Source organism: Anolis sagrei, chromosome 5 (assembly GCF_037176765.1).
Source record: "Anolis sagrei isolate rAnoSag1 chromosome 5, rAnoSag1.mat, whole genome shotgun sequence".
NCBI classification, from domain to species: Eukaryota; Metazoa; Chordata; class Lepidosauria; order Squamata; family Dactyloidae; genus Anolis; species Anolis sagrei.
This window is the reverse complement of record NC_090025.1, coordinates 141,401,182-141,419,816: the sequence shown is the minus strand read 5'-3', so window position 1 is coordinate 141,419,816 and position 18,635 is coordinate 141,401,182. Positions and strand designations below refer to the sequence as shown.

The 18,635-nt window shown below is 40.3% G+C and overlaps 1 protein-coding gene and 1 pseudogene across 2 annotated transcripts in view; both read right to left on the bottom strand.

Annotated features, from left to right (window-relative positions):
- TBC1D30 (TBC1 domain family member 30) overlaps window positions 1-12,692 on the bottom strand; it is a 65,181-nt gene extending 52,489 nt beyond the window's left edge. Inside the window, exons 1-2 of one of the 2 annotated variants that reach the window (XM_067469087.1) lie at window positions 12,191-12,692; window positions 1,259-1,423 (exon numbers count right to left, since the gene is read on the bottom strand). In XM_067469087.1, the coding sequence (XP_067325188.1) occupies window positions 1,259-1,423; window positions 12,191-12,677 (652 nt within the window). In that variant the 5' untranslated portion in view covers window positions 12,678-12,692. The remainder of the gene's footprint in view (window positions 1-1,258; window positions 1,424-12,190) is intronic. The other variant, XM_060777522.2, reaches the window with a different exon arrangement.
- Window positions 3,435-3,982, bottom strand: LOC132775536 (biogenesis of lysosome-related organelles complex 1 subunit 1 pseudogene; annotated as a pseudogene).
- Window positions 12,693-18,635: the final 5,943 nt, after the last annotated feature.

Genomic DNA, 18,635 nt, shown 5'->3' with positions numbered 1-18,635 from the left:
TATGACGCCGTTAAGACTCTCAGATTGTAGACTCCATTAGACTCTCAGAGATGCTATTAGACTTTGGACTGTTAAGAGTGTAAGATGCCCTGTGTTATCTGCACAGAGAAACTACTTCAACTCTATCTGTAACTGGATTGACAAGCTATGTACCTGTATGCTAAATACGTGAAGGTTGTGATATGTTACTTTTAATGAAGTCTACTGTATTTTTGTCTCTTGAGAGCATGATTTAAACCAAATATATTTTAAGGATGTTTTTTGGGCAACTGAGGGCCCTTCCACACAGCCATATAATGCAGAATATCAAGGTAAAAAATCCCACAATATCTGCTTTGAACTGCTTTGATCTAAGTCCACACTGCCATATATTCAAGTTCAAATCAGGTAATGTAGAATTTTCTATCTTGATATTCTGGGATACAGGGCTGTATGGAAAGGCCCTGAAATAACACTTCTGAAAATATGCTATATATTTGGTGCATTGGTATATATTTATTCCTAACAGTTCAAAGAGATAATTGGAGATATCAGTCTGACAGCTGAGAAACCGAATTTGACTTGAATGAATTTGTTGTCATTTATTCGTTTAGTCGCTTCCAACTCTTTGTGACCTCATAGACCAGCCATATTTCTGGTTGTACTAATCCATTTAGTTTTCATGATGAGAATACTAGGGTGGGTTGCCATTACCTTCCCCGGAGATCATATTTAGTCCAACCTCTCTGCCATGACCTTCCCATCTTGGGTGTCCCTTCAACTCATGGTGTCACTGAGATACTCAATATCCAGCACCACAACAAGGTAATGATCCTTTGCAGGAGCTTATATGAATAGTAGTGGATATTTACCACCAAGGAGAAGATTCACCAAAAGGCTATGGAGATTTCTGGTTTCCCAAAAGATTTTGATCTCTAAAAGGTCATGCTTTTCCAAAAGGCTATGAATGCCATTTTCCAAAACTACAATTATTCCCATTAAAAAAACTAAAATTGCATGTTACTATCTGTAAACAGATGTTTTTTATAGACAATATGGTACAAACCTTACAAAGAGAAATGTATTTATGATACTTGTGTTGAATATAGCACAAAATTTCAACTCAGAATGACTCTTTCCTGCATCTTTTGCCAAAACGCATGTTTATAGAAACCAGATACATGTACCAAAATGCACTTTGAAAATACAACAACAGCAAAAGTCCATTTAGAGACAAGATTTCAGCACTCCTGAATTAACAAAAATAAACAGTACTTACGTCGTTTTTGGGAAACCGCTTGCAAACAGGCTGTTACAATATCACAGTTCTTCTGTACTTTATGCGAAAGCCTATCCTTTTGTTTCAGAAGGCGAAGTAGCTTTGATGACTGAACACAGATTGTATAATTCAGCTCTCGTATTATCGTAGTCAGCTCACTCAAATCTGTCAGCAAAAAATTAAAATAAAATGAGCCCAGTGGTGAAAACCTGCAACTAAAAAACCCATTACATCCCAGCTATAGCAACATGATGCATCAAATGGACCTTATTTTATAAATGCATATTCTAGAGAAAAAATCCAGCATGTTTGGAAGAGTTCATAAGGTGCCACATCTTAATACCACTCTGCCCAAAACTATCCTAATCAATGTTTCATATGAAATCTAAAATATAGCTGAACAAAACAAAAATCAAAAAATGTAATCAAAAAGAAGTAATCAGAATTGCTTCAGAAGTTCCTCTGATTTGATACCATTAGGTATGCATTTTCCAATTATTCTCAGTGTTCGGACTATGTACTACACAATGAATGCCACTGTAAAATTGAATTTTTATACATATTGAACTGTTTGCAAGATGATACTGCAGTATCCGATTTTTCTTCACATTCTATTCACTTTTTCCCAATGCCATTTAAAAGCATAACAAAAGCACGAAGTATTACAAATTCTTCATTTATTATAATGTTTGAAATATCTATTTGATTGTGACATACAATACAATTCTACATATGTCCACAGAGAATTCAATGAGATTAAGGGTGCATCTACACTGTACAATTAATGTAGTCTGACACCACTTTAACTGCCATGGCTCAATGCTATGGAATAATGGATGTTGTAATTTTATGGAGTCATGGGAGTTGTAGTTTTACAAAGTCTTTAGCCTTCCCTGCCATTGTAGTATGGGCTATATTATAGACAATATAGTATGTTCATCACCATTGTAACTTTGCTCTTAAACAAATGATATACAAAATGATCATGCTTCATTCAACAAAGTTTTAGAAAAAAAACATTACAGCAATATGGAAACTGTTTTTTAATAACAATGCAACCATGATATTTAAACAGTTATAGAAATCTGCTTCACTAGATGAATAGTAGAACTGCGCTTGAAACGATCAATTTTGTCAATATAATATACACTATACACAAGGCACCCTCTAGTGGGTAAAAGCAGAAATAAAAAATCATCTTTCAAATGAACACTTGATATTGTTTATGGAATCAGCTGAAACAAACTTGGGAAGAGATATATCTGCAATCAGTAACACAGAATAATTATTGTACTGAATGTCCTACACAAGCCCTATCTCTTTGATCCTAACTCTGGACTCTGATTTGGAGACAGAAGTAACAGCGGTATAGATTGCTAGCCAGGAAGGAAACAACAAAGAACAGGGGAAATGACATTCAATAGAGTTGGCGTCGATGGTAGGATTGTGCACAGGACCTCTGGCAAAGTTCAAAGTTTGATTCAGCAACCTGGGTCTATATCCAATTCAATCTAAATCAAGCCACACCCAAGCCAATCTTATCTGGATCCAAAATTCAAACTGAAATTTTGAATACCTGGACCATTGTTGTGCAATGTGGAATCAAAACAGCTATACTTTTTTGTTTTTAACACTTGTGCATACAACTTGCAGGCAGAGCGGATCCTGGAAAAGGGATTTGAAAAGGCAATACCAGGCAGGTAGCTTCAGGGAGATCTGTGCTTGGCATCTGGAAAGGGTTTTTTTTAAAGTTCAAAAGAAATGCTCACCTTTTTCCATTTGGCATTGTTCCCTAGCACAGGAGAACCTTCCTACAGCACCAAGAAGTACTCCCACTCCATCTTTTACAATTGAAGAACTGAACCAACAATGAACAAAGGTAATAAGGCACCGAACTGAGCCGCATTTGGCAGAGGCAGATAGGAAGACATGCAGAGCATCAGCTTTCAGATTTTCTTTCTTTGTGTGTGTGTGTGTTCAAACTGTCTGTTTTTATTCAATTGTTTCCAGCTTTACAGCAAAGATCAATGCAAACAATGTGAATACTGTTTTCGCCTCACTCCATCCAGCTCTTGTTTTTGTTTCTCCTGAAACAAGACATTGCCTCACTTGCGCAGAAGAAAAACAACCACATTCCCAACAGCAGCTGAGGCAGGAGAGGAGGGATCTCTTTCCCTACTCTAAAATGCAGCCACAGATATGTAGCAATTGCTTGCAGATAAACAGCTTGCCCCTTTACTGCCATTGGCTATCAAAAGAGAATGGGAGAAGGAATCCAAGCTCTGCAGGTGCCAAGGACTGACAGGCAAGTGTCCATTTAAGACGTGGAAGGCTGCAGCTGCCCCTTGTAAACTTACTCCAGTGTGGTGGCAATGGTCTGCATATCCATCTCTATGCTACGAGCCCAGTTTTCCACATCACCAATTCCCTTCAAAACCTGGTTGAACTTTTCCACCATGCTGATCCACTGGCCTGTCTGCTTAGCAAACTGAGCCGCCTGGATCTGCAGTGTCTTCACTTCATGGTCAAGCTTCCTTTGGTTTACATAAGCCTGTGCAATCCCTACATTCAAGTGGTCAACCAAAGCTTCTGTTACGCAAGTGGCTTCAGCAATGGTCTCCCGTCGCCACCATTCTTGCAGCTCTTTCCTCTTGCCCTGCTTCACCTGGTGCTCCCTCAGCAGCCGGGAGAGCATGATGGCAGCCCCCACTTTCTCAGCTGCAGCGGTGGATCCAGATGTTCTTTCTTGAATGGGTGTAGCAAGCACAGAGCATCTGCCAATTTATTGTTAAAGTTTAACTTTTGATCGGATATAGTAACAGCTTATTCCTGAAGGACTGCTTTTCTTCATTTTAAGATAGGGAGGGAATAATGCAGCTCACAAGATATTGTTGGACTGCAAGTTCCAGGAATCCTTGTCAGCTCTGCAAATAGTGAGGTGTTTTTAGATTTGCATCTTGAGAGATGCATGATTCCCACATCTTTTCTAAGCAGTCCAACTGCTGAGATTCAAATCATAAGAAAGAACAGGATGGTGAGATGTTGTTTCACCACCAATCCCAAGATCCATCTGCTGTATCCTCCAGATTTCCTTTAGGGCAGTGGTTCTCAATCTTTCTAATGCCACAACTCCTTAATACAATTCCTCATGTTGTGGTGACCCCCAACCATAAAATTATTTTCATTGCTACTTCATAATTGTAATTTTACTACTGTCATGAATCGTAATGTAAATATCTAATATGCAGGTTGTATTTTCACTCACTGGACCAAATTTGGCACAAATACCCAATTCACCCAAATTTGAATACTGGTGAGGTCAGGAGGATTGATTTTGTTATTTGGGATTTGTAGTTCCTGGGATGTATAGTTACTACAATCAAAGAGCATTCAGAACAACACCAACGATGGAATTGAACCAACTTTGGCACATAGACCAACAGAAAATACTGGAAGGATTGGTGGGCATTGAGTTTTGGAGTTGTAGCTCACCTACATTCAGAGAGCAGTGTGGACGCAAACAATGACAGGTCTGGACGAAACCTGCACAAATATTCAATATGCCCAAATATGAACACTGGTGGAGATTGGGGAAAATAGACCTTGACATTTGGGAGTTATAGTTGCTGGGATTTATAGTTCACCTACAATCAAAGAGCATTCTGAGCCCTACCAATGGTAGAATTGGGCATGCCTGTGCTCCCTCCCTGCTTGGAGTCTCAGAATCAGCCCTCCCCTTGGATGAGAGGCCAGCCAATCACAGCAGAGGAGGGCTTTTGGTGGGAGGATTCAGCATCTGTTTCCAAAAAGGAAGAGAAGTACAGGTGGAGAGATCCTCAGCCTTCTCTGCCAAAGGGGTTCCTAAGACCATCAAAAATATATGTTTTCTGATGGCCTTTGGCGACCCCTTTGAAACCACCTCGCAACCCCCCAGCCCTCCCGGGGTCCCAACCTCCAGGTTGAGAAACGCTGCCTTAAGGTATCTGGTGAAATAGGCTGGAAACTTTTATCTCATGGTGCCTTACTTTCTCTTCCAGAGTTACCTGCCTGAGTCTCTTAATGGAAAAAAGGGCAACCGTTTCTGTGCTCCTACAACCCTACATTCCTAAAATCTGTGTTTTGTCCCTGCAAACAGCCTCATGGAACATTTTTACTTCTCTCCTGAAAAGACAAATTACTTTTATCTTTGTTTAGATCAGAGCTTTACAAAGTGTATGTTGCAACACCTTAGTATGTGAGTTCCAATTTGTAGGTGTGTCACGTGAGTCTATGTGAAATACACAACATCAACTGGTATGCATTTGTATGCAGCAAAGGTGCCACTCAGTAGTAGTAATGTTATTAATATTAGTATTGTGACTCCAAAATGACAAAAATATTAGAAATGTGTGTTATTATCTTTAAAATCTCATATTTTAAAAAATATAAATCAAACGTTTTCATGAGATATGGTGTGTCCCCATATATTTTGTTATCACAATGTATATATGTGTCCATATCTCATCTAAGAAGTTGGTTTAGCCTCCGGTTTGCAAGCAAAACCAAATTACCATTTTGCAAAATGTTGCAAGTCTAAAAAGTGAAATGAAATGTTTAGAAATCTCTGGTTGAGATGCTTGAGCAAGTTCTAACGTTCTTGACATCTGCCCCTGCCTGTTTGGTGCCTACGGTCCTGGGATCTGCTTCCACCCAAAGTGCTCCCAAAGAACATCCAGCCTTTTTTGGCAAGAAACACATAGTCTACCTTCCATCATGGAGACTACTTCTGTCATTTGCTGCTTTATTATGTTGCTACGTCTGTCGTCTCCACCTATTTCTTCTCCTATGGTCAAATGGAGCTTTCCTGACATTTGAAGTCAAGCTGCTCCCATTATACTACAAGCCCTTACAGGTCTTATTGAGGGTGAAACAGACTTGTGGTTGGTAATATAAATACTATCCCCAATAAAAAAAATCTTACTGAAGATTAGAATAAATCATCTGCTTCCCTTTGTCCCTGGGACATCATGTAGATTTATGTTACTGCTAGGGAGATACCACATAATTGAGTATATTAAATGGATGATCAGATATATTAAAAAAATAAAAGCTGTTAAACTTGAAAATAATATATAATTTTGACTAAATGCGCTAATTGAACATTGAGAGCTTTTCTTGTTCTACCAAGTGGGCAAGAAAATAATCGTGTTTTGGTTTGCTTTCTAATAAGAATGAACATACAATTAAATTGTAATGTATGATTTATGAATTAAATAAATGTTCCCGCTGGCAAGTCAAAACTTCAGACAACAAGATTCAAAAACATGAACTGGAGAGATGGTTTTAAAAGCTGAATTGCAGGAGAAAGCAAACCAGAAAGCTAACAACTAGGGACAACTAGGTCTAAATGGAAGAGAATGTGTTTCACTATTGTAAGTACAGCCAAAGACTAAAGAATAGATTGCTACGCAAATTAGAAATTGGCAAGAAAGGGAAATAGGATTAACTAGGCCACTCAACATAAGAAAAGGATGTGAAATCAAATGAGAAATATTCCGAGAGGCCATATTCAGCTCTTTCATCTAATAGATATTATCAGTTAAATCTACGAAATGACTGAAGAAATGTAAAAAATAATTGGCTGTTTAACTTTTGTGAGCTCCTACAAACCTTCCTCATAAGCACTGTGACATGAGACTGTTGATTTTTTTCATGTTCGGAGCCTCCACTAGTTATTTGCTATGTATATAATTGCTTACTGTATTGTATATGTGTGTATTGGTTTGCAATTTTACTTTAACTCTTTGTTGTGGGAGGGGCTGCAGATCATGTGATCAGAACTGGGCATGTTCATAACTCAGACTCCATTTTAGATCTCAGTATGCCATTTAGAAGACTGTAGGAATAGAAGTATTCTTAGAGACTAGACAGAGACTCTATTAGGTTCTTGGAACAGAGAGATGCTTTGGACTATGGACTGTTGTTTCTAAGGAAGATGCCTTGTGTTACCTACACAGAAAAACTACTTGTAACTGGATTGATATGCAAAGTACTTGTATGCTGAATACATGAAGTTTATGAGTAAACCAACTATGTAACTTTTAAAGAAGGCTACTTATTTTTGCCTCTTGAGAGCATGATTTAAAGTCAAGTATATTTTGGAATAGATGTTTTTTGGGTAATTAAAAGGAACACTTCTGAAACTCTGCTGACATAGTGACCAGTGATTTTCTAAAAGGTTATAAATCCCAATTCCCAAATTGTTACGGAGAATCACATTTTTCAAAAGAATTGCAGGGAGAAAGGAATGTAAGCTGCAGCAGAGATGACACAAACAAATGCAGTCTGAACCTATTTCTAATTTATTTCTGTACAGCATAGATGCTAGTCCTCAGCTTTTATGTTTAAAGCAACACAGGTGAGCAGAGACCTACATTTTTATAGTCACACTAATGTGATGTATTACACTATGTAACATGATTTTTGTTCCTGTGTTATAAACGTCATTTCCTGATTAGTTCAGTCATAAAAGTATGGGAAAAGTTTATTAAATTGCAAAAACTTTGTTTTTGCAGCACATTCTGCAATATATTTTGCTATAGTTTTTCAATTAATATCTCATAGCATCCCAACCAATTCAACATAGCTTGTGACAGCCACAAAAACAAATTTTCTGCAGTATAACAATCACTTTGAAAGTAAGTACTGCACAATTAAACAGGAAATAACACTTTCAAACCAGGAAGAGATCGTTTTACAAAATTTGTTATATAGTGTTATCTAGGTAATAAGAGCATGGTGAACGTTAACAGGTAAATCATCAATTATTTAACATCTGGTATGGAAGGAAAGAACTGAAGCTGAACATTTGTGGCTCAGTTTGTTCTGTTGCAAAAAGATGTTAAAGGTCAAGAAAGTTACAAAATATATACAGTTATGATGCCCATAAATCAATAAGTAGGCAAAACAGCTGTTATACAACACTAGTTATCATGTCTAATTATAATTACAAGAATGCACCAAGAGTGCCACATATCACCTGTGGCATTCTTCAAAAGGATATAATTCCCACCAATGACTCTGTCAATCAGAGGCACTCATTAATTTAATATCATACTTTTCTAACAGAAAAACAAAAAATTCTACCACTGAGCAAAATCCCAAATGATTTAATGTGGCTTTTACAATAACTGTATCCATTTGTTTTGGTGTCTGTAACATTACCCTCTAATCTCAACTGAGCTACCCAAGATTGGTCAGATTATCTTTGTAACTTTCAGCACTAGTCTGGACGATCAGTAATAACAGGAACCAGAATACAGCAACCTTTGGAAAGCCACAGTCTAAGATCCAAACCTTATAGATCAGGCATGGGCAAACTTCGGCCCTCCAAGTGTTTTGAACTTCAACTCCCACAATTCCTAACAGCCTACTGGCTGAACATGCAAATTCCAGTTGAGTAATCCAACTATTATGCAAAGTCACATAAACTGTTGTCATTATAAGTATCAACAGCAGGTAAAGCGATATGTGATAACTCCTCAGACAGTTCTTTCTGGTAAATATTTACTTAGCACAAGAAGTTGTCAGCTACAGAATATTGTACACACTTTGAAGAATGTGGTGGAAAGACATGATGGCAAGACAAAGCAAGTTTTGGCTTAATTCCATATTTCTATTTATGGCTTTTTTAAAACTGTTGGAAACTTTGGGGCATTTTGACTAAATGAGGCACAGTTGACGTGTCATCACCACAAATCCAGATCTTAATTTAACACACTCCAGTCATATATTACTTCCCCGTTAAAGGTGATGATGAAGAAGGGAGGAAAATGAAAACAAAATTGGGCATTTTGCTCCTCTAATCATGCTGTCATCATTCGCCACAGGTAGATTTACAAAATGTGTGTCGTGTAGTGCTGTTTAGTGATGAACAAATATGATAAAGGGTTCCAAACAATGGCATAGCTAAGAAAAAGTTGGAAGAAGAACAAGGAAACGCTGAAGGAAAAAGACAGGTTTTGCAGAAAGAAAACAGGATCTTCACATGAAATACAAGAACTGCATTTAAAAAAGGAAAAAGAAGAAAAACTTGTGTTGACAAGGAAACTCCTAACTTAAGCAGTTTGGAAAAGTTGCTTTTTCAGATCCAGCCAGTACAGCCACTAGTTACAATTTTGGAGAGATTGTGAATTTTAATGGCAAAAAGACCACTTTGCTAAGCTCTAAGTGTAAGTACTCAAAGGACTGGGAGGGCAATAGGAGTTAGTATGGCTTATACTGAACCCTTATTTCTGGAACATATAAATAATAAAGAAAGCAGTCCTCTGCCAACATGGGCAGATCGTCATTGATACCTATCTGCGCAATTGCTTCCTGCTTACTGCCTTTTCTCTAAGATGCGGCCATATTCTTGGTTAAGGAAACCAGATGCAGGTTGAGTATCTTAATTTGAAATGCTCATGGCCAGAAGTATTCTGTATCTTAAATATACAGAATGAGATCTCTTGGAGATGGGATGCATGAAATTTCTTGATCTACACTTTATACACACAGTCTGAAGGTAATTTCATACACAATATTTTAAATAATTGTGCGTGTGAAACAAAGTTTGTGCTCACTGAATCATCAGAAAGCAACCACTCATGAGGATAAATCTGGAATCTTTCGGGATGCCCAACATGTGTTAATCAGGCCCTTTACTGTGCTTTTTTCCAAGATTCGTACCTCCTTTCCTAGAGGTTTCTTTTCCTTTGCACTATTACTCAAGGAAGACAAAATTATTGGCCAAGGAAGAAAAAAGGCCACCCACTAGGATGATTTTGGAGTATTCTGGAATTCCCAATAAGGAATACTTAACTTTTACGAAATTATAGTTTTTGATACCTTACTTATAGGCCTAGCCTAGTTAAACCCTTGTGCCAGCAGGACTGATGACTGACAGGTCAACGGTTCAAATCTGGGGAAAGTGGGTTGAGCTCCCTCTGTCAGCTCCAGCTCCCCATGCGGGGACATGAGAGAAGCCTCCCACAAGGATGGCAAAACATAATCATCTGGGTGTCCCCTCGGTGACGTCCTTGCAGACGCCCAATTCTCTCACACCAGAAGTAACCTGTAGTTTCTAAAGTCGCTCCTGACATTTAAAAAAATTAGTCTACCTCATCTTTGTCTCTTGAGCACATGATATAAAACATATGGCAGCTAAAAAAGTCAATGGGATTTTGGCCTGCATAAATAGGAGTCTGCTGTCTAGATCCAGGGAAGTCATGCTCTTCTATTCTGCCTTGGTCAGACCACACCTGGAATACTGTGTCCAATTCTGGGCACCGCAATTAAAGAGAGATGTTGACAAGCTGGAATGTGTCCACAGGAGGGCGACTAAAATGATCAAGGGTCTGGAGAACAAGCCCTATGAGGAGTGGCTTAAAGAACTGGGCATGTTTAGCCTGCAGAAGAAAAGAATGAAAGGAGATACGATGATGGCCATGTGAAGGGAAGTCATAGGGAGCAAGCTTGTTTCCTGCAGCCCTGGAGACTAGGACGTGGAACAATGGCTTCAAACTACAGGAAAGGAGATTCCACCTGAACTTTAGGAAGAACTTCCTAATATGGAGAGCTGTTCATTAGTGGAACTCTCTGTCCTGGAGTGTGGTGGAAGCTCCTTCTTTGGAGGCTTTTAAACAAAGGCTGGATGGCCATCTTTTGATGGTGCTTTGAAGGCAATTTTCTTGCTTCTTGACAGGGGGTTGGACTGGATGGTCCATGAGGTCTTTCCAACTCTATGATTCTATGATTCTAAGTTATTTTATGGGAAAGTTTATACAGGGCTGTTGCTGGGGAAGCGGGGTAGGGATTCAATCCTCCCATTCCAAAATTTTTCAAGTTAAAAAAAAAACTGGTTTACTCATTAATTTAATTTAAACTGGTTAACCAAATCTCCATGCTAAGTCTATGAGAAGAAAAATTAAATTGATTTAATTAAGTCTACATAAAATATAGAATAAACCATGCTATTTAAATTATTTTGTCTTATAGAGTTACTATTCATGATTCGCTAAAAGAAATTTTCACACACGCACACCCAATTTTTTCTGGCTACAATACTGAGTTATATATATCTTCTAAATAAATAAAAATGTAATGTTTCTTTGTGGGATTAGCATAACCCAAAAACCACTGGATGATTTGCTCAACCCCTAGGGCTGTGGTTCTCAACCTGGGGTCCCCAGATATTTTTGGCCTTCAACTCCCAGAAATCCTAACAGCTGGTAAACTGGCTGGGATTTCTGGGAGTTGTAGGCCAAAAACATCTGGGGACCCCAGGTTGAGAACCACTGCCCTAGGGGAACTTAGGGCAGCTTCCAATTGGCAATAATTCAATGCCGCATCATAAAATACAAAATAGCAAATATAACAATTAAAAACATGAACATGAAGAAATAAAGATTAAACAGTATACTTATGATACGTTTAGCTATTGCCAGTCTGGTGGCTATTTACCTAGCCATATACTGATGATTACTCCACTTAACTTATCCAAATCCACTTCCAAGGCTTCCAAATCCACTTCCAAGGCTTGGCCCTACAACCACATTTTTACCTTCTTTCTAAAGGTGAGGAGAGATGTCAATGTCCTAATTTCCCCGGGAAGCGAATTCCACAGGCGGGGGGCTACCACCGAGAAGGCCCTGTCCCTCGTCCCCGCCAAACGTGTTTGAGACAAAGGCGGGGCCGAGAGCTGGGCCTCCCCAGAAGATCTTAAGCTCCGAGGTGGGGCATAGAAAGTACTTTCCCATAATAAGACTGTCCTTCCACTTTTCCCTAGAGGTCCCCTTCCCTTGCCATATTGGCCAAGGAAGAGGAAATCTGGGAAGCCCAAGGAGGGCTGGAGGAGGAGCAGGGCCTTAACTGCGCGGGCGCCCACCCTTCCTTCTCTGTCTCTCTCTCTCTCACCTTTCCGGGCCAGGTACTGCCTCTGGTGGCGGGGGCCGGGCCTCCGCTGCAGCTCCTGCAGGGCGCGGGACTCGGTGCGCCCGCTGGGAAAGGCGTCGGAGCCGGCGGAAGCCTCGGTGGAGCTGTCCACGCTTCCCCGGTGCCAGGACCACCGCCCCGCGCTGTAGAGCTCCGTCAAGAGTCCGCTGACCAGCGAGGAGGCGCGGCTGGCCCTCCGCACCTCCTCCTCCGCCTCCTCCTCGCCCTCCAGGCTGTCTGCGCTGCTTCCACGCCGGGCCTTGGCGGGCTCTGCTTCTCGGCGCCCTCCGTCGTCGGCCAGGCTGACTTCCGCGAGCTCCATTCGCCTGGGATGCCGATCCACGCAGCCATGCGAAGAAGCAGGAACAGGAGGAGGAGGAGGAGGAGAAACAAGGCGCTCGCAGCAGCAGCTGGCAGAGAAAGCTAGAGTTCCGGGTTGGGCGCATTGTTGCCGCGACGGGGGAGGCATGAGAGAAAGTGGAGGGAAACCTCTTTCCCTCGAATGGGAGGCTCCGCGCTCTCTCAGATGGCACGCCCCTCTCCCGGCAATGGAACGGTCCGCTCTGGGCCGGGGATTGAGGCACCTGCTGCCGCCAGCCAATCAGAACCCTTCTAGTCACCGCTCTTCTCCGCCGGCAGACTTCAAAGTGGATAATAGCCCGCCTCAAGCTTCTGCCTTTAGTTTCAGGCAAAGTGGTGCTTTTACAATAGGCATGGGCCAACTTCGGCCCTCCGGGTGTTTTGGACTTCAACTCCCACAATTCCTAACAGCCAGTCGGCTGTTAGGAAATAGCCTCTCATATTTAGAACAATCATGTACATAATAGCTTTCATCTGTTGTCAGTAGTTTACAGAGCCATGTGGAATATTTATAGTGACAGTTGTTGGCACAGTAGAAGTGGAGGAGGAACTCGTTTTAAAAGGGAGCAAGATTGCTATATTTTGAAGATCTCCAGAGGAGAAAGCCTAGAAGCAGAATTACTCCAGCAGAGCGCTGCAAACAATAAAAAAATCTAGCAACAGTGTTATTTCACTGTATTACAGCTTCCATCGTTCTAATCCAAACAACCAAAATCCATCCCCATACTTTTGGAACATAGATGCATTGTTAAGAAAGCTGTTTCTTTTTAAATCAATTCACCCTTAAATTTAGTTTTCTCTGTGTGTTTATTTTTCAACTTCCCCTGGTCCCTCCTCTTTCCGTACGGTTGCTTTGCATCATTCATAGACTGTTATCGAGCAGGCTAAACATGGAAATATGGAGCCCTCAGTGGCGCAGTGGGTTAAACCCCTGTGCCGGCAGGGCTGAAGACTGACAGGTTGCAGGTTTGAATCCGGGGAGAGCGTGGATGAGCTCCCTCTATCAGCTCCAGCTCCTCATGTGGGGCCATGAGGGAAGCCTCCTGCAAGGATGGTAAAACATCAAAACATCCAGGCATCCCCTGGGCAACATCCTTGAAGACGGCCAATTCTCTCATACCAGATGCGACTTGCAGTTTCTCAAGTTGCTCCTGACACTACAAAAAACCAAAAACCACGGAACTCTCCTGTTTTCCTATTGCTTCATCTATGGCCCTTTCTAAAAACATATAATCACCGATGTCATCCTGTTAAAATCATTATCCATAATACTTTATCCATAAATAAAGCATATTATTATTAAGACAAAATAACTCCACCATTTGTCAATTGATATAAATGCAATTTTGAATGTGATTTTCCTGCTTCTTGACAGGGGCTTGGAATGGATGGCTCATGAGGTCTCTTTCAACTCTATAATTCTATGACTCTATAATAGTAGAAGCTCCTCAGCTCCAGTTCCATTTTCATATAAAGTTATCAAATGTAATCCTAAGCATATATACTGAGAATTAAATTCTGAGATCAATGGTGCTTGCTAATAGGTAATACGATCTGGTATTCTGAACTCAGTGTCTAAAAGCCAGTGAAATGTTTGTTTGCCATTAGTTTATCTAAACTGCCTTTAAAGCCATCAAAACTATTGCCTGACTTTTCTCTGTCTTGGATCTCCAATCAATCAATTTCACCTCTAAATTTTACTTTAATGAAAGGGAGCAAAACCTTTCTAGCCATGTTCTGTGTAATTTCTATAGCAGACTGGTAAATATTTGGATCTTGAGATATGGCCAGACTGAATCAGCCCCGATTAGCCAATGCTAAGTATTGGTGAAAACTGTAGACCAACCACATCTAAAAGACCACAGATTCAACTCCAACTGATATTTTTTCAATCCATTATCTCCACAACATATATTTACCCATTTCATGCATTTCATGCTTATTTTAACTGTATCTAATAGCCTTTCTTCCTAGGGTGTAGCTACACTAGAAGTAATGCAGTTTGACACCATTTTAACTGTCACAACTCAATGCTATGGAATCATGGGAGTTGTAGTTTGGTGAGGCTGCAGCACTATTTGGCAGAGAGGGCTGAAGACCCTGTAAAACAACAACTCCCAGCATCCCATAACACTGAGTCACAGTAGTCCAACTGCATTAATTCTATAGTGTTGAGATGGACCCATAATAAATTGCCTCTGTGTCTGTATATATGTGTTGTATGTCTAACATACAATTGAATGTTTGCCGTGTATATGTGCGTTATAATCTGCCATGAGTCCCCTGCGGGGTGAGAAGAGCAGAATATAAATACTGTAAATAAATAAATTCTCAGCTTGTTAAATTGATGTACTCTTTAAGACACTTTTCCTGGCATTTTGAAAAGACAAAAAAGACATCTTTCTCTTAAAAAATTAAATATTTTGGGGAAAGAAATTCCGTATCTTTCTCCCCCTATTGATAAGGCTAATCATTAACGTCTTCAGAGCTTTGATCTAAAGGCAACACGGTTGTCACTGAGTTTCAGAACATAATGTGAAAACTAGACACTCTTCCTTGTGCTTTGAAGTTCAGTCTTACAGCACTACATTTGTTGCTATTTTGATAGGTAGGGCATAGCCCTTCAGAGCCTCCTTTGTGAGTCGGTGGCTCATTCTGCTGCATCTCTGAACTGAACTGATTAAATTACCTGATTGTGCAGAATGCATGCAGAAAGCAATAGGAATGTGCCAAGAACAGAGCAATGAATGATGTGGCATTTGGAAGTGAACTGGATCCCTTAAGAAATGTGGATCGTCATTGTAATTTCAAGTAAGCAATTAATTTAATAAGCTAACTTTGTAGCCAAGCGCTTCATTTACTGAAGCAAATACAAGTCCTAAAACAGCATTAAAATAGGGGGGATGTTAGTGAATTTAAACTATTTTTTAAAAGTGTTTAGTGTCCTTAATGTATATTGAACAAAATATGTTTGTGTTTGGCTGTTTGTTGTTATTTATTGCCTTTGTGGTGATCCCAATCATTGGATTTCCTTGGCAAGATGCACTCAGAAGGGGGTTGTTGTTGCCTTCCTTTTAGGCTGAGAGAGTGTGACTCGCGTACAGCTAATTAAGAATTTGAACCCTAATCTCCAGAAGTCTAAGGGCCCTTAGGGCCGCAGAACACATCATACAATGTGCAGAACTTGATGACTCCAAGGCTGGAGTCAACATTTCTGGAAGAAACATTAACAACCTTAGATATGTAGATGATACCACTTTGATGGTTGAAAGTGAGGAGGAGTTGAGGAGCCTTCTAATCAAAGTGAAAGAAGAAAGTGCAAAAGCTGGATTGCAGTTAAACATAAAAAAAGATTATGGCAACCAGACTGATTGATAACTGACAAATAGAGGGAGAAAACGTGGTGACAGTGACAGACTTTGTATTTCTAGGCACAAAGATTACTGCGTATGCAGACTGCAGCCAGGAAATCAGAAGACGTTTACTTCTTGGGAGGAGAGCAATGACCAATCTCGATAAAATAGTGAAGAGTAGAGACATCTCACTGGCAATGAAGATTCGCATAGTCAAAGCAATGGTATTCTCCATAGTAACCAATAGATGTGAGAGCTGGACCGTAAAGAAGGCTGAGCAAAGGAAGAGAGATGCTTTTGAACTGTGGTACTTGAGGAAAATTCGGAGAGTGCCTTGGACCACAAGAAGATCAAACCAGTCCATACTCCAGGAAATAAAGCCTGAATGCTCATTGGAAAGAATATTAGAGGCAAAGATGAAGTACTTTGGCCACACAGGAAAGCCAAAGTAAAAGACAGGAAAGCTTGGAGAAGTCAATTATGCTGGGGGAAAAGGAAGGAAAAAGGAAGAGGGGCTGACCAAGGGCAAGATGGATGGATGGCATCCTTGAAGTGACTGGATTGGCCTTGAAGAGCTGGAAGGCTGAGCAAAGGAAGAGAGATGCTTTTTAACTGTGGTGTTGGAGGAAAATTCTGAGAGTGCCTTGGACCGTGAGTGTTGCACCCCAGAGTAGGAACAGGACCCTCTAATCATTAATTACACCACACCTTAGATGAAAAAGAGTAATCTTTATTTGAAGAACAATTGGAGCCAATAAAAGAGATGAATATAGAGTTGATAAGAGTCCAAAAGTAAAAAGCAAAATAAACAAAAACAATAATTGTGTCCAAACATAGGAATAATATCAAAGATCCCAAAAGCTTGCTGTTTAAATCCAGATGCAAAGAAATATCAAATGCCTTTCATAAAAACCATGAACATAACCACTGCTAATCCACTTGAAAAGCCAGGAAACCTAGACCACAAGAATATCCAAAAGACTTGACTTGAAAACCAAACGATGCCTGGTCTGAAGGAAATTTCCTAAGAGCTCAATTTAAGTCCCAGAAACTGATTTCTACTCCCGTCTTTGACTTTAATTGCTGGATTCTTTCTGACCTGCATAAACATTGGGCCTCCCAATGGTTCTGGCTAATTTCCAGCCTGCGACTGGTCTTATCTACCTCTTCGTTAGCTGCAGGTGTGAATTTATCTTTCAGACTTGAGCCGGGAGAAGGGAGTGAACTTTGCTGCAAACTCGAGCCTGGAATTTTCTCATGAGAGCTTAGCCTTTCCCCTGACCCTTCTCGATCGGAGTCTGTAGTAACCTTATTGTCCAAAGTGTCTCCATTTTGCACCTCATCCTCATTGACATCCAAGACAGGCTCAGAAACATTAGAAGGGGAAAACACTATAACAGATTCTGGGTGAAACACAGGCTGAGTCCCAACTGCGAGAAGATCCAACCAGTCCATACTTCATGTTCCATCTTCCAGGAGCATGGTTTACATTGCCTTTTAGGTGCATGGGATAGCATTCCTTTGCATTTCCCCAGGGTTGCTACAGACCCAGCAGCACCCTGGAAGTTAAACAGTATCAGAGCCTGGAAAGCCAGGCTGCGGGCTTAGTTTAGAAAGTATCTCTTTGGGATTGGAGTCCGTCCTTTTTCCTGGGGTTGAGATCTCCATTTTGGAATCTCCCCTGCCTCCTTCAGTTGAGAAAAAAAGCCTCAGATGTGCTGTTGGTCTGGCAGGGAGCTCTGAAAAACCCATTGTGAGTACAATCAAGATAGAATAGCAATTGAGATACTGAGATAGATAGATAGATAGATAGAATAGGTATTGAGTTATAGAGAGAGAGATATTAAGATATGGAGATAGTAATTGAGTAATTGAATTATTGAGAAATAGAGAGAAATAGGTATTGAGTGCTGTTGAGCATTACTTCATCTTCAAAACTGACTATGTGCTTAGATAGGGGAAGACCTGTTCTTTCTAACCAGAGCAGCTCAGGGTTAGGGTGAATCATCTCAGGATGTTTTCTACCATTTGGAGAAAGGTTGCCTCAGTAATTGAAGAAAAAGGAAAAGAAAGAACATCTCCGTGGTTTCTCAAATTGACTGTTTGTGTTGTAACTTTAACAAGCTGTGCCAAGTCTGCCAAGGACTTTGGAAATAAACATTTTGTTTATTTTCATATCTTGACTGGCATCAGTTGCTGAAAGTATTGAGTTATTGCTTCAAAGAAAGACCCCCAGCAGTTCACCCAGATAGAGAGAAGCACATCTTAGTTTTAACGTTATAGCGTCTGGGTGTGACGGCACACTTCAGGAAATAAAGTCTGACTACTCATTGGAGGGAAGGATATTAGAGGCAAAGATGAAGTCCTTTAGCCACATAATGAGAAGACAGGAAAGCTTAGAGAAGGCAATGATGCTGGGGAAAATGGAAGGAAAAAGGAAGAGGGCATCCTTGAAGTGACTGGCTTGACCTTGAAGGAGCTGGGGGTGGTCAAGGCTGACAGGAACATGGTCATGAAGAGTCGGAAGAGACTAAACGAATAAACTACAAAGGGCCCTTCCACACAGCCATATAATCCAGAATATCAAGGCAAGTAATCCACAATATCTGCTTTGAACTGGATTATCCATACAGCTGGATAAAATCCCACATTATCTGCTTTGAACTGGAATATATAGCAATGTAGGCTCTTATAATTGTGGGAGGTGCATGGGA